This window comes from Hydra vulgaris, chromosome 09 (genome assembly GCF_038396675.1).
Source record: "Hydra vulgaris chromosome 09, alternate assembly HydraT2T_AEP".
Classification (NCBI taxonomy): domain Eukaryota; kingdom Metazoa; phylum Cnidaria; class Hydrozoa; order Anthoathecata; family Hydridae; genus Hydra; species Hydra vulgaris.
The window spans coordinates 26,850,001-26,872,038 of record NC_088928.1 but is presented as its reverse complement, the minus strand read 5'-3'; the positions used below and the strand labels follow the sequence as shown (position 1 = coordinate 26,872,038).

At 28.8% G+C, this 22,038-nt stretch overlaps 2 protein-coding genes across 2 annotated transcripts in view; both read left to right on the top strand.

Moving 5' to 3' along the window:
- The first annotated feature begins 4,622 nt into the window (after positions 1-4,622).
- LOC136085376 (pterin-4-alpha-carbinolamine dehydratase-like) lies at positions 4,623-4,937 on the top strand. The gene has a single exon (XM_065806677.1). The coding sequence runs from the start codon at positions 4,623-4,625 to the stop codon at positions 4,935-4,937; it is 315 nt and encodes a 104-aa protein (XP_065662749.1).
- A 7,329-nt stretch (positions 4,938-12,266) lies between these two features.
- LOC100198843 (signal recognition particle receptor subunit beta) overlaps positions 12,267-22,038 on the top strand; it is a 33,908-nt gene continuing 24,136 nt past the window's right edge. Inside the window, exon 1 of the mRNA XM_065805189.1 lies at positions 12,267-12,406. Within this exon, the coding sequence (XP_065661261.1) occupies positions 12,316-12,406 (91 nt within the window). The 5' untranslated portion in view covers positions 12,267-12,315. The remainder of the gene's footprint in view (positions 12,407-22,038) is intronic.

The window sequence follows — 22,038 nt, the reverse complement described above, 5'->3', positions numbered from 1 at the left end:
AAAACTTATCTTGGAGACAAAAAATTGATAATATTTCCATGAAAAATGCTAAAAATATTAGAAAGTTTTTAATATATGTTATGTTTTATACTTAAATGTAAAGAAAATTTATCTTTTCGTATATTTATAAATCTTTATAATGTGAAACCCAAAAACGAATCTTCTTGTAAATAAAATAAAAAAGACTTTTTTTATTAACAATTTGCATTTCTTGTTGCGGTTTTCTTTGGAATAAGTTGTACTTAACTTTGATTTTTCTTTTCAGCACAAAATTTATTTATTTTTAGCATTTTAACAGTTTTGATGTATCTTATGTTATAACTTTATCTAATAAAGAATATTATATATCAGTGTTATAAAAATACAAGATTGAGATTTGAATCCCCTCAATTTAAGGGGTTACAAATTTTATAAGATCATAATTTTTGAACGCTATGACATTATTGTATGAAATTTAAAGTTTATTGATGAATATAAATTTAGTTCAAAATAGTAGAGAATATATTTTGTTAACTTGTTGCTCTCATGTTGGGGCAGGTGTACCTAAAATTTAGGGCAATTTTGTTCCCAGGCTCCAATCATCGCAATTTTTTGCAAATCATACTTATTTGACATTAGTATAAATGTATGAATGTTTGGAGTTTCTCAAACATTAAAAAATGCAACGTTCACCCCCAATATTTGTTTAGTTTATTTAAATTTTTTATTTAGTAAATTTTTAGTAAAAAAAAGTATATTTAAATTTTTTTTAGTAAACTTTTATTAAAATAAAAATTGGTTAAGTATATAAAGAGAATTATAAGGCACTGTTAATTTTTTAAAATACGTAATTCATTTTATTTGCAGAATAGTTCAATAATGAACTATTTTCAACTAGACTTTTATTCATCGAGAAATGTTAAAATTCATACTATAATTTCTCAGCGTTCAAAAAATATGACCATATAAAGTTTGCAACCCCCTCAAATTGAGGGAGGTTTTAGCTTTATATGGTCATAATTATTAAACACTAAAATATTTCCCTATGAAAGTTAAAATTTATTGATGAATATAAGCCTAGTTGAAAATAGTACAAAAAATATTTCATCAACTTGTTGCTCTCACGTTTGGGGCAGGGGGCTAAGATTTTAGGGTTTCTTGTTCCCATTCTCTTATCACGGTAATTTTTTTTGTGAAGAATCTTTTTGTCATATATTCGAACGTAAAAAAATTGGGAATATTCTTTTTGTTTAAAAGTTGGTTATTCCTAACATTTAAAAACCTTCCTACGCCACTATATATATATATATATATATATATATATATATATATATATATATATATATATATATATATATATATATATATATATATATATATATATTGAATATATTACGCCAATAATGCATTTAATATAAATTTATCTTGTACATATTATTCTGGTGGAAAAAAAAAGTAATAATAACAAAGTTTAATAACTTATTTTATCACTGTTCCATTTATTGGGCACGGAAGGTCAAGCTTCTAGGATTCTATTGCCGTAATTTTTTGCAAATCATTCTCATTGGTCAAAAACATGGACATATACTTAAGTTTAGATTGTGTACATCGGAGCCGACAGCATCGAGGAAAGAGGGGGGGGGGGGACACATCAAACCACCCCACACACACACTTTTTCTACAGGACGTTTTTTTTTTCATTTAAGAAAATTCTAGATATAGAAGCCTATTTTTAAAAATTGTCGACTGTGCCCCCCACTTCGAAACCCGTGTCGTCGACCCTGCACATTGCCTGAAAGTATCATATATGAAGCATCAAAACTCATGTAGGCGCCTAGGGGTAAGAGTCAACATTTATAAAAGTTTGTAGATCAATTTTTGTCCAAAAAAATGTTCTTTTTTTTATTTTTGACTATAAACCTTTTTTAGACAAACTTTAACAATTATAATCTTTACATTTCATATATATTTTAGACTAATATTTAGTATAAAATCAACAATATGTTGTAAGCTCTTCAGGTATTATCAAGTTTTTAGATGTTAAATTGATTTTTGAACAGTTTTATTTTATATAATACTCTGTTCAATATAACTTTAATCAAAATAAAGTTACTCACATTTGAAGAACGTAAGTTAATCTTTCTTAACATTTATAAAAGTAATATTCAAGAGTATTTGGAAATTAAAAGCGTAAAATTTGACATCTAATTAATACAAGCTTTTGGGTGTCTTCTTCTCCCTGCTAAAAAAAAATAGAGCCAAGGGATTGTTTGAACAACTTGATTAAGGCTGTCAAAAATGGCAAAAAATGCTTGCCCAGGTACCAGTTGAACGAACGGGTGGGTACTCGGGTACCCGTTAATAAACAATATTTTTTATAAAAGTTTTACATTAAGTTTCCAGGTTACACAACTCCCAATTACGGTTAAGAAAAACTAAAATGTCTACTATTTCGGGTGCCAAAAATGCACAACGTCAATTGACCACATGTTCAGCAGTTGAAAAAGTGCATTCTGCTGTCACCAAAATTGCAGGTATGCACATGTACTTGCAAGTTAAAATAGAAAGCTTTGGGTAACGTTTGGTGTTATCTTGCCAAAACTCTTAGATATTTCCGTTGACAGTCAATGGCGTTTGCGAAAGGTAAAACGCCATTGACTGTCGAAGGGTTTAGACATATGGATAAACAAAGGTTCATCCATATGTCCAAACTCTTCGTTGGCTGTGCACAGCAAGGCTAGTTCATCAAAAATATTCTCTTTTGGTAAGTCCGGTTCTAAATGATCTCGTGCTCGCTTTGGCATCGGTTCTTCTGCTACTACTTTTATATTTTCCTCCAATACTGACATAACAATAGTTTCCATTTCAGCTCTAATGGCGGAGTATGTTCCATTTCGAATAGGGTCTTTGAAAAACTTTAAAAGCTTATAACGTGGATCTAATACATATGCTCTTGGTCCAGGTAGTACACTAAGTCCTTCAGGATAATATCGCTTTGTTATTTCAGAAGCAATGACATTTCTGCAATTATTGGCAGCAGTGCATTTGTCTTGTTTTGCTGCTCGAACATTTTTTAGAACAATAGACAACAGTGGATAAACTAATGACAACAAAGGATATTTCTGACCAGATGACTTAGTTGTTACCTGCTTTAATGGTTTCAGAATGGGTATAATGGCTTGCGCAAACAACTAATTTTTATCCATCATTTGTAGAGTTGACGCATTTCTTTTTGTTGTAAAATTTTGGTCAGACAGCACGGCTCCAATCACCCAACGTAGCTTCACTAATTGCTCTAACATGTCCAACGTGGAATTCCATCGAGTAGAGCAGTCTATGATGATTTCCAATGTTTTTTAATTATTCTTAGATGTCAGTGCTGCTTGTTTGTTACGCAATTCCTGCATTTCTGATGTACTTCGCTTGAAGTGTGCCGCTTGAAATTGCCTTGCAGCCCAAATCATATTCACAAGTGCTGGAAGTTTTAGACCAACTCCAATGGCTAATTGTAGCGTGTGAGTAAAACAGCGCTGATCCGGCCATTCATCAAGAAAGTCCACTGCTCGGTTTATATTTGAGCCGTAATCATGAACTGTAGCAGCAACTTTCTGAACAGGAATTCAGCACTCGTCAGCAGCATCCTGCAAACGAATACTGATGTTTTCTCCAGTGTGCCGTTCAGGACATTCTCGTGCCTGCAAGATTGCAAATTCCAGCTCCCATTCCGTATTAACCCAATGCGCAGATACACACATATATGCAATGTTTTTATTACTAGTCCACATGTCCGTTGTAAAAGCTACGAACTGTGTCTTACCTAATTTCAGTTTCAGTGACTTGACCGTCTCGTTGTATCTTTTCTTTATCAGTTTTGTGGTAGTCGAACGAGTTTTAATATCATAGCCTGGATCTGTATACCTCAACAAGCTAAGGAATTCATCACCTTTAACTAAACTGGGTGTGCATCACGAGCAACGAAGTCTGCTATTTTCCGATTCAAAACTAGATCTCTTCTTTTCGTCATTTTAGGGTGCGAAGCTGTAAGGAAAGACAAAATATTTGGTGTGCTCAAACTGCTAATGCCATCAATATCTATATGATGTGTTCTAATAAGATGGTGTCGGATAGTACTTGTGTTGCCACCTTTCGCTGTCAAAATCGCCATACTAATAAACAAGTTGGAGGAGTTCTGATTTACATAAAAGAAAACATTGTACATAATGTTAACAATAAAAGGTGGGTTTCCGAATCAGAAACTCAAATAACTTTTCCAACGTTTTTGTTCAATTTTTCAGAAATTCTAACGGTCATAAAAAAAATCAAAAAAACAATTTCTTCAAGATCATATTTTACATATTGATTTCATATTGTTAAATCGTTTTATTTCAATTAATGATTAAAAACTTAAAAAAAAAATTGGAATTGATTTTTTTGTAAATTGAAACATTTTGTTTTTTTGCACGGACAACGATTACCCGTCATTTGAAAATGCTACCAGGGCAGTAACCAACGGGCGGGGACCCGGTTGCCCGGGTACCCATTGACAGCCTTATTGGTGACCACTAAGTCACGTGAACGCACTTAGTTAACTAAGTTTTTCTGAGCTTTTAAAATTTTGTTTGATTTTTTATTATCGTGCAACCATGTCGGTATTAGTTTCTAAGTTGCTGAAGCTTTCAGATATCGAACGAAAAGAGTTAGTAAATCCTTTAATCCAGATGGGATGGAAGTATATCGAAGAAAGAGATGCAATACATAAAGAATTTATTTTTAAAGATTTTAACGCTGCATTTGGTTTCATGACAAGAGTGAGTTTGTTATCAGAAAAAATGAACCATCATCCAGAATGGTTTAATGTTTACAATAAAGTACAAATTACTCTTACTACACACGATGTTTCTGGGATCTCTGCTAAAGATATCGAATTAGCTAACTTTATAGAATCTATTTTTACATAATAAAATGAATTATAAGTATTTTTTTTAGGTATTTTGTCGAAAAAGTATAAAAGTAAACTATTTTAGCATTTGCCTAAATGCTGTTATGGTATTCAATAATATGTATTGTGTTCATATTTTGTTTTGCTTAAGTTTTATGTTAAATAGTCTAGTTTTTATATAGCCATATAAAAACTTAACTTCCAGCTTCTACTAATTTCACTTCTTAATACTGAAAACTAGTATATGTAGATGCATAATTGTATGTATATGTAAAAATAAATACAGTGTATCAAAGAGGTTTTCCTCCACTCCATCCTGTATATTTTTTAAGCGTGATTATTTAACAAAGATATATGCATAATTTCAACTGAGTTATACCAATTAAACGATAGGGAAATATTATACATAAAAAATTTTCAAAATAAAAGACACAAAAATAGTTTTATTTGAAGCTTTGTGTTTCATCCAATCCTTTCACCTCAATCTGTTAATAGATCAGTATTTAACAACATTTTTCTATATAAATTAGATTTATTTATTATTTTGTTTTATATTTTAATTTTATTTTATTTTTGTTAGATTATTTATTAAAAATTAGATCATCTATAGTTAGGCTATGGAAAGTGGAAATAGCAACTTGCAGTGAAATATAGGAGACAGTAAAGAAATTATGTGCAACTGTGCAATCCATGATCAAGAGAAACTCCAAACCAATAAAAACATCACTGTTAAGCCACATACAGAATGTCTGGAAGATATTAAATCAGTCTATTGTTGAGCTATTCTACAGACAGAATCCTTAAAGTGCTCTAAAACTAGCTGGAATTGCAAGAAATGGATTTTAGAAATTTATTTTTTTAATGTTAATTCACCTCCCCAATTTCAAAATTTCCAAAATTCCAGCACAAATAAAGTAGCTTATTAAGTGTGGCCGTGAAGGCCACAGTTAATAAGCTACTTTAATTATCTTACAACGTTTTCTTAACTCTATAACTTTGAAATACAAACCTTGATGAACAAGGCTGCTGCACGGAGAGATTTTAGAAATTAAAAAAAAATGATAGAAAGTTAGCAGTTTAAAACTTGCCGGAATGCTAGAAAATTTAGAAGTGGAGCTGGTGAACTGAATATAATGTTAAAGTACCACTGAGAAGCCCACCAAAGACAATAAACCCAAATGAAGCTATATGAATGTTTTTGGTGCATTATCAATAAAGCTTTGTCTACACTTTGCTAAGTGTGGACAAAACATATGTTCAACAATATTGAAGCTGGAGTGAATCTTTTAGTTAGAGACGTACAATTGCTGTAGGTATAGCAAACTTAGTTTTTATTGATAGAATTATGGATCAACATGTCTATTAGAACATCCTAAAATGTTATCTAAAAATGCTCAAAAATGAAACATACTAGGTCATACTTACATTTCATTTTCAGTAAAATAAACTTAAAACATTCAGCAAAAGAATGGCTCATATTTAAAAAGCTAAGCAACTTCATACATTACCAGTTTCTAGATTTAGATCTCAACAAACATATGTGGGATAAATTGAGTTTTTGTTAGGAATTAGGACCCATAGGTGAGGAATCAGCAACAATTAGTTATTACAGAGGAGTGGCTCTATGAATTGTCAAAAAAAAAATTTATACTATAAAAAACAGACTACACAAGGTAATGAAAGCTTGCGATGAGCAAGTTATTAGAACACTAAGAAATTGAGTTTAAATTATTTTAGTCAATTTTTGTTAATGCATAAAATCATTAATTAAAAAATGTTTTGAAAAAATTATATTGAATTTTTAATTGGTAAAATTCAGTCAAAACTATGCAAATACCTAGATAATTAATGTATGTAGTGAAGCCCCTGCAGCTACCTATTTCAGTATGATGTCATCCGTGTGCATCTAATGCTGCATTCATATATGTATGTATATTATACATATGTATGTAACCCATTATCATGATACTTTTAACATTCAAAAAATTTGTAACCCCCTCAAATTGAGGGGGATTAAAATCAAATAAGTATGCTTTGCAAATTTTTGCAAAGCATACTTATTTGCTTTTACTCAGAGTTTTTGGAGTAATTGTTCAGCTTTACGTGAATAAAAGTTTGAGCAAAATTGGTGAAGTTTTAAATTATTTTTAGTTCAAGTAAAGCTGACCAATTACTGAGTAAAAACAATTTTTTTTATTGACCCGGCCTTAGATGTTTGGAGTTTGTTTTTTTGGCGTGGGGGGAGGGGGAAAGGTATGAGTAGAAAAAAATGCCGACTAATTTTTTTTATTATCATTCAATTTGATCATTCTATTATAATAATGTTGATTACTAAAGTCAACCAAATAAAATGAACATTGAATTGAACAATGAACAACCAAACAAAATGAACCAAATAAAATGAATATTTGCAATAATAAGTTCTCAATAATAATAAAAATAACTTCTTATTTATAACAAAATGTTTTCTTCTTCTCTTGTTTAAGAAATAACAAGGATATTTCTTAAACCAGAGAATCGATTCTTAATTTAATTAAGGATTGATTTCCCTTTGTTTCGCTGACGTCCATTTTCAACAATCCTTTTTAAACCAATTAAGTCCAGCATATCTTTGTTAATATTAGGAAGCATCTAGCTTTGTAGTCGACCAACGTGCATTAATTTATGATTAATTTTTATTTGCTTAATTTTTGTTCACGTGGCCAATGACGGATCCAGATGGGGCCTATAGGTGCTATTAAATTTATGTTTTGTTTATAGTTGCCAAAAGTTTCTCGTGCATTTCTTATACATTAAAAGTTTCTAATAAATCAAAAATGCCTTTGCAACAAGGAACTAACACTAAAAACTCAATAAATTTCATCTTAATTACATATTATAAATGCACCTGGAGTAAATAATTTTATAATTTTTTTCAAAGAGATTAACACAAAGTATTTAGTACTTAACCAGTGCTTTTAATAAAATAAATAATGGTTCAATAGTTGAACTACACTTTTTTCTAATGCTCAGAAGACAAAACTAGAACATCAAGAAATTTATAAAATTCTGATCTGTAAAATTAATGAAATTTGAATATCGTCTGAGAATGTGGACTCTTCTATGAATTCATATAAAATCAGATTCAATGCTTAATTGAAACGCATAATTTATTGCACTAAATTATCCATGACCATGTTCTCAACATTAATATTGTAAAAAATCTCAGTTGAACTGTTTAGCAACATAAAAACATCAATCACGTTATGATCTTTATGTTCATTTTCTTTTTGTACATGATATTTTTATATATGTTTTATTTTATCATCATCGTCAAGTATGCTTTTACATACACGACTTATCAATTTTGTTCTCATTTTTTTAATTTATTAATATTCATTGTAACTTCTAACAAAATAAATCTGCACTTTAGTAAAATTGTTCAGAAAACAAATAAAATAGGAGTATGAACCGAGTAATAAAACCAGTAAAGGACAATGTAGCCACATCTATATCTGTTAAACTAATTACAACGAAGTTGCTAATTTAAGTGTGGAACAAATACAATAGATCTATCAGAAATTAAGGATATCATACATGATTTCTTTTAAAATAGAGATGACGACAATAATTCAGATGATGACGATTTTTCTCTTTTAAACTCAGATGGCGACCAATCATGTAGCTATGAAAATGGTGAGCCATCAGCTTTAAATTTGCACAATGAACCGTAAATGAACCTTTGGCTTCAAAACGATTCCTAAGATCAAGCAATCACACTCTTTCATATTTCAACACAATAAACCTGGAGTAAATAGAACTGTCAAGACGGTAATTCTCTAAGTTAGTTGGAGGCTGGGAACGAATAAGCCCTTTGACTTTAACCCTCCCCTCCCTCTTCCCTCTCCCCCCCCCCCCAAACGTCAGGGGCAACAAGTTGATAAAATTTTGGGGGTGGGGAAGAGGGAGGGATGGGATGAAGTCTTGATAGCTTTAAAACTTAACTTTGTGTTTTACGTCACGGTTTAAATCTTCATTATCTGACGAATGTTGTCCAACTTGCTCCACTGTCATTTTATCAATGTGATGTCTCACAAAGATCAGACCTGTTGAAAAACAAAACAACAATGCATATTAAATATTTTTCGTCAATACAAAGATTTGTTTTAAAGAATGTAAATAAATAAAAAAATGTCCATTGTCTTCACAAAAGGTTTCTTAACAGTGCAATATTGAGTCAGGAAAATAATTTCATCTGGATTCAGCCTGTAGGACTTACAACAAATGCAAATTTATAGACATTTCTTATTATAGAGTTGATAGATTAGATACTAGCTAATTAGAAAAAAGTTAAAAGATAAGTAGTTATGAATTATATTTAAAAAATATAGCAACTTTAAGAAATTATTTCAATCATTATTTTCTAATCAACAGTTTCTGCATCCAAGTCTGTTTCGCATTGTTTGGCATTTCCCCAAGGCAGCTTGTGATAGCTGTTTGTATGCTTCATTATTCCTTTTTACCGAGACGGCATTAGTTGTGGCAACTAAACTTAATAAGTAGTACTCACATCTTTGATACTGGTGTGTAAACTGCTCAAGACCATTGTTCTTTTTCAGGATGTTGAATGTGTTCATGTATTCTTGGCAAAATACTTTTGGCAAAAATCTTGTTCTGATTCCGACACTGCTGCTGATTCCAACACTGCTGCTTAGTTTTTTTTTTACAAAAAACACAAAATGACTTGATATTTGAGTATGACTTTTGAGCCCCTGTTTGTTGTGGCTGTTACCACTTTTGCCTATATTCTGTAAATACGCAGTATTTACAGAATATAGGCAAAGAATATAGGCAATATATTTAAAGAATATAGGCAATACGTCATTGAAAGCGTCTGCCAGGACATCAAAGGCGTGTAATCCTCTCATTCTCTAGCAAGTAAGTGCGGCGGATCTCCAAGACTTTCTCATCAATGAGGTGTCACTATGAAACTTTGCTGTTTTTTTTTGCTTGGCTGGAATTTCTGATGATTGCAAGATTGGCTTCCGCGTTGATGATTATTTTCTCTGCAACCAAAAAATTGTTTAAACCAATAACGTATTCATTTAAGATGATGAATTTAAAATATTGTCCACAAACATTACATTTTCTTTTTTACATTTCCAAGTGAACACTTATAAAACTCAAGTATAACTATATGACAAAAAACTAAACACTGGAAATGCTTCAGGATTCTAGAGCAGATCCTAGTGTTACCTACAGTAATTGCGCAAACTAACTAAATTACAAAGTAATATTATAAAAGTATACAACCATCTCAAGATGCTTGCAGAGGCTTGATGTATAGTTTTTAAATGCTGCCAGTTTAGTCAAATTGGGCAAAAAAGATTATTGATCGGCGTAAAAAGTTATGTAAGGATACATTTTAAGTTCACTAATAGCAAATTTCACGTGCAGGAGTTTTATGTCCGAAAATTTAAAATTTAAATATAAAAAAAGTATTAAAAAAAAATCAAATTTAAGTTTAAATCAATTCAAATTTAAATTTAATATACTAGATTTAAATTTATTTTTTATTAATATTTATCATCTTATTAAAAAAAAAAAAGATTCTTTACAACATAATCAAAAAATATTTACGAAAGGTTTATTTAATAATAATTAAAAAGAAATAAAATGCGGCAGTGATGTTTTTTTCTACTGTGGTACCATGTCCCAACCATGTCCTTGGTAGTACTGCGCTTAGCTATTTTCTCTTCGCGGCGACATGGTTTGTCAAGGTTTGTGTTTTAGAGTTAAAGAGCTTAGAGTGGGTTGTAACCACACAAAAAAGTAGCCTCTTCAATTGGAGTAGCCCCTCAGGCTTGGAAAGATGAAAAAATAAAAAATAATAATAATAAAAAAAATAAATAAAAAGGAGCAAAGAATTTTTTAAAGAATTTTTTAAAATATGTTTTAAAAAAAAAGAATTTTTAAAAATATGTTTTGCTGTTTATACAAAAATAGATAATAAAATTGCAATGAAACTTTTATGTTACATAAAGAATACATAAAAAACAAACAGGGGCTCAAAGAAGATACGGATGACTGGTGTCACCACATTCTTTTTATAGAGCCCCTATATTATTGTAACTATTACATTATATTCTCTATTTCATTCTACTTCATGATTAGAAGCTTTCTTAAACTCTTTTTTAAATTCTTAAAAAATCAAAAATCAATTTTTTTTTTCAAACGCTCTTTATTAAAACTAAACTTTTGAACGTTTTACCACCTTTTATACTGACGATAAGTTAATGTTATTTTAAACCCGTTTTATGTTGTGAATGTTATAAACTGTATAAAATAACAATAAATCAACATAGCAAACAACTTTTTGTATTGTAAGCTTTTTTCATCAACAAAACAACCTCGCAGTATTATTTTAGTGTTGTTTTATAAAGCATTTTACATTAACAATTTAAAACAAAATTAGTTTTATCGTTAGTATGAAAGAGGCCATAAATACTTTTTCGACAAAACTTGTTCCTGTCGATAAAGTATTTATGGCCTCTTTGACTGTCGGAAAAGTCGTGATCGTGTTAACGTGTCAAAATATAAAAAGGAATGAAGAAAAACTTGAATAAACCAAAGAAACATATAATTATATATATATATATATATATATATATATATATATATATATATATATATATATATATGTATATATATATATATATATATATATATATATATATATATATATATATATATATATATATATATATATATATGTATATATATATATATATATATATATATATATATATATATATATATATATATATATATATATATATATATATATATATATAAAATGTTTAAAGTTAAAGTATAACTTTATTCTCACCTTAACTGAGAGTTATTTTTAAAAATTGTTAAATAGATAAATTTATAAATTTATATATTATTGTAATTTCGTAATATTAATAATATTGTAATATTATGCTTTCATTTTCGGTTAGCCAATTTTTTTTGTAAATTTTTTCAAAAATGAGCTAAAATTTAATTTTAGCTCATTTTCAAATTTTTTGTATCTTTATCAATTTTGACATTTTATTATGTTACAATGCAAGTCTTACAAGTTTCATAAATATTCTAACTTCCTGATATTTGGAGAATATTTCTGAATGTTAGTGATGAGTATGTAAATTAAATGTTACTAATAAATTAAAAATTAAATGTTTCTAATAAGTTATATATTTTTATAAGTAAATTTTTAGTGTAGTATGAAATATTTTTATCTATTAAAATGACATTTTAATAGATCAAAATTTATATTACAGTTATAATATTCATTCTTACTTAGTTATATAATGTTTAATTATTCATTTTAATTTAGAAAGTTACAATTGGAATAATCTTTCTATATTTGAAATATGGATATTCATGTCTTACAGCCATTTCTGAATATATTTGATTCTTCTGCAAATATTTATTTTGCTATATTTGTTACTTTGGTAGCAATAAGTAAGTACTCTATGTGTTTCTATATTGTTATTTAAAAAAAACTGAAAAAACAAGGTCACATAAATATAATCTAATCTTCTCTTGAATCAGTGAGTTTGTTTAAAAATTACTTTAGTTCACTTGATTTCAAGATTTCAGTTCAATTTCAAGATAATGTGCTTTTTTACAAATTCTTGATTGTTATGTACTAAAATTTAATATTGCTGCTTCAAGGAAACTGTACATTTTTATTATTTTACTTTAGGAAAAGCCTCATAAGTTAGTTTCAAAACATTAAACTATAATATTAATATATTCATGTACTTGCGTTAATTATATGGTACAATGTGTGCTTACTATTAATAATATTAGGAGTATTTTGATATTTTCTGAATTAATTTGAATTGAACAATACTGTTAAATTACTGTTTTACTCAACAAACAAGCCACAAACATGATAAAAAAGCCTCATTTATAAAGCATAGCATTAATTACATTATTAATTTTGTTAGTAATTTTGTTATTCTGTAAAGTTTGTAAACTAATTAATTTTAAAGTTTTAGTTTAGTGTTAGTTGTCTTTTATAAACTGTTTTGCATTAATTAATAAGTAATACTAATTAGTTTTATAATGTAAGTATTCTCAGTACTAAATATATTAACTATATAAAGTATATTAACTATATAAATATAACTAAATATATAACTATATAAACTATATTAACTATATAAATATAACTAAATATATCAACTATAATAAATATATAAAAGAAATTTTGAGTTATAAAGTTATTGAAAATGTCAAAGGGGTTTTTTAGTACTACAAATATTATTTCATTTGAAAGAACTTAAAAAAAAATTAAGTTTGTATCTTATTCTAACAAAAATGAAATAAAAGTTTACATACAAATTTATATTTGTATGTAAACTTTTATTTGTATGTAAACTAAAAAGTTGGTTTGTTTAAAAGTTTATTAACTTGATTACCTTAAGATATGTAAGTTACTATATCATGCAAAATTAAGTAGGCGATACATCATAACTATACATATTTCACAGTTTATACTATTATTATTATTATAATTATATATATAGACAAAGGTAAGGGGGGGGGGGAGGGACAGATTTAAAGCAAAAATGTTTAAACTAACTTCTAAAAAATTTGAGCACAAATTTTTTAGAAGGGAACATTTGGAAAAAAAGGACCTCAACATGACTAAAGATGGCTTTAAATTAAAAAAAAAATGTTTTTAATAAATTTTTTTTCTAGGAAAAATTAATATCTGAATTTTTTGATTAATAAGGTATGGTTTTTTTTTTCTCCCCTAAAAAAAGTATAATTTACATTTTAAATTGATTGAAATTGAGTTATTACGCAGTGCAGTTTTGCTTTTAAAACCTCTGAAAAAATTACCTTAAAACATTTTTATTTAAGTTTCATAGTAATGTCTAGAAATGTATGAGTCAGATTCAAAAATTAGTTGTTTTATGTATGTTTAATAACTATTTTGAATAAAAAATATCAACTATTGTTACCACTTTTACAATTTTAAAAGACCATATAAATATACTAAATGTTTAAGATATAACATGTTATTTATACTATTTACAATATAAAAATGTATTATATAAAGTATATATTATATATAACACCTTGCAGTATTGCTTTAATAAGATTTACAAATATTAAATTTAAAGTTGATTACACAGGTCTGCGACTTAATAAATGTTTCAAATTTAATAAATGATTTTTATAGTATTTTCAATGCTGATCTCGGAAAAAATAGTGAAAAAATTTCATCACGTACAGTTACTTCACAAACTGCTTGTCTAGTTTTAGGGCAATTCCACATCAAATCACCCAGTCCATTGAACCATGTGTCTTCCTTTTGTGTTATATTTTGACACATTATTCCTAATTATAAAAAAATATTGCATGCAAAATTTCAGCTAAAAAAGTTTAGCGGTTGACAAGATATTGCGATTTTAATACTGAGCTGGTTTCCCAAAATGACCCGGTTTTCATAACTCTCTGAAAAAACATTTTCCTTCAAATAATAAGAAATAAAAATGGCAAAAATATGAAAATAAACATATATAATGTTTTTTTGATGCTGAATTTAATAAATGTACTTAAAATGCTCAAATATAAAAAGAACATGCATAAAAATTAATAAAACAACTAGTTTCTATAAACCAACTTTGGGGCCCAATATCTCAAAACACCCCCATCAAAAAATTTTTTTTTTGCTGTTAATATTTTCAGCTGTTTATAATCTTACTAGGCACAAAAAATCTAACTGGAAAAACAACTGAAACATACGGAACTTTAATTTCAAAGATGTATCAAATTTTCAAGAAATTCCCAAAAAATATTTGTAAATAAAATAAAGTTAATTGTAATTTAAAAAGTTACTTAAATATACAAGATTTGTAAAGGTATCAAAGATGAAAGTTATTTTGACTGTGTTTGTAATAGTTTACAATATTGCTCCCATTTTACTTGTACTTCCTCTATTTCAGCATTTTCAAACACATAGTTTCTACCAGAACTAGAGCAAGCTTGTGGAGCAGATAGTTTTTTCAATATGTTGGTGTTTGGAATAAAACAGTAGTCGTCTCTTTCAGGCCAGTTAAAACAGATTGATGGACCATTTGGATGAAGAAACTTAACTTTAGCATCAACTTCTTCTAAGTTGGTTTTAGTTACAATGCCGATCCACCACTTATCATCACAGACTACAGCGACATAACAATCTAAAGTGACAGTATCAAGTTGAGATATGTCTTGTTTCTTTTTAAGATTGTGGATTATTGTATAATTAGTGTCTGTGCTACACCTCTTTGCCCCAACCTTGTTATCTCCAAGATGTATAAATTGATGAAAGCTACCAGGTAGAGTTGTTACACCAGTGTACCTTTCTTTTTGCTCTTCACGTTGCAATTGTAAGTCCAATCCCTTTATGTAAATGAAGTTAACAACTTTGATTTTATCAATACAAAATTCATACATAGCTTCTGATGTGAGAATTTGGTTTCTGTACGGTCGTTTTAAACTTTCTTGTGCTGTTAATCTTTTTACAGTACCACCAATCCCATCGCATGGTGACTTTCCGTGGGACGTGGCAAAAAAGTTCCATTCAATTTTAAGGCAAAATTCGCTCTCTAGTTGACATAGATTGTAAAAGCTTTTACAATTTTTGTACTGTCCTGCGCAACCATCAGTGAATAAATGTAATTTGGACAGATTGGAAAATTTTATTTTCAATATTGGTATGATTAGTTGGAATATTTTGTACACATAAGTTACATCATGTATAATGTCATCTGATATAAAACAGTAAGAAATATGTTTCAGTTCACCTTTATCATCTTTATAGTATATGACTAATGGATGTAAAGAACATTGTTGGGTGTTCCAATGATAGCTCTGTATTTCATCTTGGACAACAAAAGCATAATTTTCAGCAAAGTCGCCAATAATGATAATGTTTGATTGATCCATATATTGTTTCAGTTGGTTAAGGTACTGTGATTGAGAGTGAGCAATAAAAGAATGAGCTTGTAGCTTTTCAAAACAAGATGCTAATAGTTCAACAAACGTTGGAAGATCAGCTGTTAAACTTAATAGTGTTGCACGGTCAGTAGTTTGCCATTGCTTGTAGTGTATCTCAAAATCATCTTCGTATTCTCCAAAAATCTCATACAAATATTTGGTGAGGGGTTCTTTACCAGGACAATCATCACACTGTGCAAGCATGCATTCTTTGTTTTCTACTGAGCAAACGGTTTTTGAAAGTAAGTCCTTATACTTTAGTCCAACATTTAAAGCATCTACTAGCAATATGGCATTTTGGTGATAAGAACAAACACAAACAGAATGTGTACCACTTGCACCTGGCAAAATGCACCACTTTGGTCTAAGTGAAGCAAATTTTGAGTAACTTATTTGTATTTCTGGATTGTTTTCTTTGTATAATAAATATAGTTCCTTTAAATTACACAAAAGCAGTTTTTTTTGTTTATTACATTCTTTTGAATGCTAACATAATCTTTTTTTCCAAGCATAGTTCTACATAAATCACTTGAATCATAAAAAAGTTTAACAGAATCTTCTATTTCTTTTTGTAAGACTTTCCCTTTATACAAAGGTGAGATAGCCAACAATCCTTTTTTATTAAAAAGTTGTCTAGCCTTTTTTGCTTGGTATTCTGTAACTGCAAAGTTATTTTGTACTTCTAACATTGACCAACTTGGGGGTGCCAGTGTTAGAAGTTGAACAATAGTTCTTTTGTCAGAACATAGAATTTTTTCTTTTATCAAGCTCATAATTTCATCAAAGTTTTCAGCCTTCGTTTTAATGTCATTTGGTTCATAACACAGTTTTGAGGGAACATTGAATTGACTTTCAGTTTTTCTAGTAAGGTTACTTACCATTTCGTTGATGCGCGCAACTTTTCGCTTTCCTTCTGAGAGTATATGTTTTGATGACTTTGAATGAGATTTTAGAGGAGATATATTAAAATTTTCAAGTTCTTCATTGATCTCCTGTCTTTTTGATTTGAATGATGATATTAGAAAATCTTCATCTTGTTTACCCTGACTTTGCTTCTCTTCTTTAAGATCTTACTTACTTGTAATTTTCTTTGTATGTTTTTTGAATGGATCACAGCATGCTTTCTGCCATATAGGATACATTTTCAAATAATTTGTAGCGTGTTTTTCACATAATGTTGTTAAGTTTGATAGTTCAATGTTACAGCGTAATGATATAGCTATTTTTTCTTCGTTGCAAGTTCCAATAACATCTTGTTGGCCTTTGCATGCATCTGATGTCATTAACCCAATAGAACACATCTTATAATAAACTACTTTGTATAAATGTATTTCCTAAAAAAAAAGAGAATTCTCCTACTTAATTAAAAGAATTCTCCTACTTAAATAAAAGAATTTTCCTACTTAATTTTTAGTAAAAAAAAAATTTAATATAGAAATAATTCAAACCTTTTCAGAATCCCACTGCTGTATAATTTTTTACACTGATAGATATTGTTAATTTTCTTTATAGATATATTTATATATATATATACAATTTATATATATATCAAATTGTTAATTTGTTAAAATTTAAATAAAATTTACGAATGCTGTTTTTTAACTGAACTTTTTATAAACTAGTTATTATAAACTTTTACAAAAGTTGTAAAAATTTTAAAAACAAATGCACATCCATATCATACTAATTCAGTTTTTATATAAAACAAAACAGGATGTTTTTTTCAGTTGTTAAGTTCAAATAACTAAGTAATCATATAATTAAGACTTCCTTAAATATAACAAAATTGTTTTTTTTTTTAAGGAGTCTTTTAACTAAATATAATATTTTACAGAATTCTATTTGAAAGTTTTTTAAAATAGCTTATTGAAAATTTGATACATCTTTGAAATTAAAGTTCCGTATGTTTCAGTCGTTTTTCCAGTTAGATTTTTTGTGCCTAGTAAGATTATAAACAGCTGAAAATATTAACAGCAAAAAAAAATTTTTTTTGATGGGGGTGTTTTGAGATATTGGGCCCCAAAGTTGTTTTATAGAAACTAGTTGTTTTATTAATTTTTAAGCATGTTCCTTTTATATTTTAGCATTTTAAGTACATTTATTGAATTCAGCATCAAAAAAACATTATATATGTTTATTTTCATGTTTTTGCCATTTTTATTTCTTATTATTTTAGGAAAAATGTTTTTTCAGAGTGTTATGAAAACCGGTCATTTTAGGAAATCAGTATTAAAATTGCAAAATCTTGTCAAACTCTCAACATTTTTAGCTAAAATTTTATATGTTAACTTTTCTTTTTAAGATGTAACAGCCAAAGAGGTTTTTAAAAAATTTGAAGACCCATGGTTCAAAATTTTCTAAATTTTGGGTGATTTGATGCGGAATTACCCTTTAGCTTTTTCGATATTTTTTATAAATAGTTCAGTACTCTAGTAAGTTTGAATTTTGGTTTTTAAGATCTCCACAAACTGTTATTTAGCCTAAAAAACAATTTGTTTTATGGACAATGGCTAACAGAGAATGTATAAACTCACCAGATTGCTTCTGCTACATTTGTGGTAAATATACCATTAAAAAGCGACACAGAAACATCTCCGATTTTGTTGAAAAGGTACATTTTGCCTATTTTGGTATAAAGTTAGGCAATCAAGATAAGTCTTGGGCTCCACACAAAGTTTGTTCAATATGTGTTGAAGAACTGAGGCAATGGTTTCAAGGTAAAAAGCAGTCCTTACATTATGGAATACCAATGGTTTAGAGGGAGCCTAAAAATCATAGTGATAACTGTTATTTTTGTTCTTGCAATGTACAAGGTTTCAATTTGAAAAACAAAAAGGATATTTTTTGCCCTAAAATTGCCCTAGCCATTCCCCCTATACCTCATGGACCTGGAGTACCAATACCTTCTCCTCCAGATTCTTTGAATGATATTTTTGATGATCACGAGACATTGGCTCAGCAAGTTAATAGTGAAGAAAACAGTGATTGCTACGATCCTGGCACAACCAATCCCATTCCATTCTCACAATCTGAACTGAATGATTTAGTTAGAGACCTAGGTCTTCCTAAAAACTCGGCAGAAATTTTAGGATCTAGATTGAAAAATAAAAATATGTTGGCTCCGGGTACATCCTTTTCTTGGTATCGATCAAAGAAAAAGGAACTTGTATCTTTCTTCTCTCAAGAAGGTGACCTAGTATTTTGCAGTGATGTTCCTGGACTTCTGGCATGTTTTAAAATAGAATATGCTCTTGATAAGTGGATACTTTTTATTGATTCATCAAAAAGAAGCCTTAAAGGAGTACTTCTGCACAATGGCAATAAGTATGCTTCTATGCCAGTTGGAGACTCGTGTGCTTAAAAAAATGTTACAAAAACCTTGAACTGGTTTTAGACAAACTCAGCTACTCAGACGAAAAATGGACACTGTGCGAGGATTTAAAAGTTATTTCAATGCTGCTTGGTCAACAAAGTGGCTATACAAAGTTCCTTTGAAATCCCTTGCTTTCTCTGTGAATAAGACAGTCGAGACAGAAAACAACACTACATAAAAAAAGTTTGACCCTTGAGAAAAACCTTAGAAGTAGGTGTTTAAAATGTTGAGAGAAAAAGCCTTGTGGATCCCAAAAAGGTGTTATTTCCACCACTTCACATTAAGTTGGGGCTGATAAAACAATTTGTTAAGGCATTGCCAAAAGAAGGGGGGGGGGGACTTTCAAATATCTTTGTCAGCAGTTTCCTGGTTTATCCAAGGCAAAGCTAAAGGAAGGAATCTTTGTCAGACCAGGCATGAGAAAACTTATGGGAGATCCTAATTTTGTGGACAAAATGGAAACAAAAGAAAAGCCAGCATAGACATCCTTTAAATTAGTTGTTACCGGTTTCCACAACAACAAAGATCCAAACTACAAGACCATTGTCACAGACATGCTCAACAACTTCAAGAAGCTGGGCTGTAAAATGAGCATTAAAGTTCATTTTCTCCATTCACATCTTGATTACTTCCCTGCAAAACTTGAGATATAAGTGAAGAGCAAAACGAAAGATTTCACCAAGGCATCAAGGAAATGGAAAGAAGATATAAGGGAAGATGTAACATCAACATGATAGTTGACTACTGCTGGATGTTGAAGAGAGATGATCCTGAACGAGTCCTCAGCTGGAAAAGCAATAAATAAAAGCTTCGATAGAAAGCAAAAACATTATTATAAGGACTTATAAGCTGAAAGATAAATGTAAGTGTTCTTGAAATATAGTTTAGAAGATGATTTATACATAAAATAAAGTTCTATAATGTTTGAAAAATGTGAAAAATTGGTTGAATTTTGTTATTTTACCCAAAAGTAATCCCTTTTTTGTGAGAAAACCTAACGTGATAGAAAAAAATGGATTGTATTTTCGAAATCAGCGCTAAGAAATACATAAAAAACAGTTATCAAATTTCAACAACTTTTTAAAAATATCTTTTTGCAAAACGGAGAGAGGCTTACCGATATGATGCAACAATATGTTGATAATTACAAAAACGGAAATGAAAAATAGAACAGACTACTTTCTGTGGATAAAATTCATTCTGCTTTCAGGAGCTCCGCAAGAGCTCCCACCAATCTAAGCAAAATAACTGTCAGATAGTCTTTCCACCTTAACAAAGAAACAAACAAAATCACATAATATTTTACATAAATTATAAAAAGTAGCTGAAACTTCTAGAAAATCTAGTTAAATTGTTTTTGATAAGTAAAATTGTAGTTATAACATAAGAGCATGTTATTTTATTCTAAAATATTAGTAATAAAAAACATACATTAAATGAGTAATTTAAATCTGATTCTGAATATAAACATTTGTAAACCTTACTATGAATCTAAATAAAAATGCCACACCGCATAATAACTAAATTTCAGCTAATTTAAAATGTAAATTATACTATTTTTAGGGTAGGAAAAAAAAACCTTGCCAGTTTAATTAAAAGTTCATCTATTTATTTATGCTCTAGAAAAAAATTATAGTTAAATATTTATGTTAGTCTTGCCCTCAAGACCCTTAAAATAAGCTATTTTTATCATTTTGAGTATATTTATATATATAAAAAAGTACTATTTACAATATCATAAAAAACATAATATTATTTTTGTGAAAGGACAGTGCAAATTATATAAAACTAGTTGGAAAGAGAGACCTTAATCAAAATATATTTTTATGTATATGTAGGTATTGTTTAGATAGGTATATAAATAGTATTATCTAGATATGGTAATGTATATATATATTTATATATATTTATATATATATATATATATATATATATAATATATATATATGTCAGGCTTGGTCAGAAAGCCGGAGCGATCGCTCTCAATAACTGACCAGGGGAATAATATTTAGTTGCGAAAAGCTGGCCAGATCTTTTAGTCGTTTTGAGAACATTTCAAAACACAAAAAGAAAGCGCAAAAAAGATTAATTGGACCAATGAGAGACAATTACAAAAAAATAATTTAAAAAATAGCTTTTGACGCGAAAAAACTCAAGGCAAAATAAATTATGTTTAAAACAAATATTTTCGAAACATCGCTTTTTTATAGTTTTTTTGTAAAATTAAGTGACATTTTTTTTATATAAAAACATCTCACGATTGCTTAATAAGGAAACAAATGTTTTTTTATTTAATAAAGAGTTTAATATAATTTTTATTTATATACTCTTGTCTTATTTCCAGTGCTGAACAGAAGGGTTGGGGTTAAAGGGGGCTATAGTCCCGGGCCCCGCAATGTTTGGAGCTCCGAAATAGTCAAGAGCCCTTTAGTTTAGTCATTTTTACGGTGTGGCACATAAAAAGGCATCCAATATAAAAATAGCCCCGGCCCCAAAAAGTCTAACAAGATTCTAATAAAACTAACGCTAGCTTTAGTTTTATTTAAGCTGAATTATTTTATAAATAAAAAGTTAATTTTTTTAATAACAATTTTACGTTTTGCGTGAAAATTTTAGTATATTTGAAACAATTCTTCTTAGTAAGATGAAAAATCAAATAATTAAATCATTTTGTTACTGTAGAAATTAAATTAACTAGATAGAAATCAACTAAAAAGATAGAAAT

Excerpts from the sequence above, each read along its gene's own strand:
- LOC136085376 (XM_065806677.1), top strand. The coding sequence starts at position 4,623 with ATGTCGGTATTAGTTTCTAAGTTGCTGAAGCTTTCAGATATCGAACGA.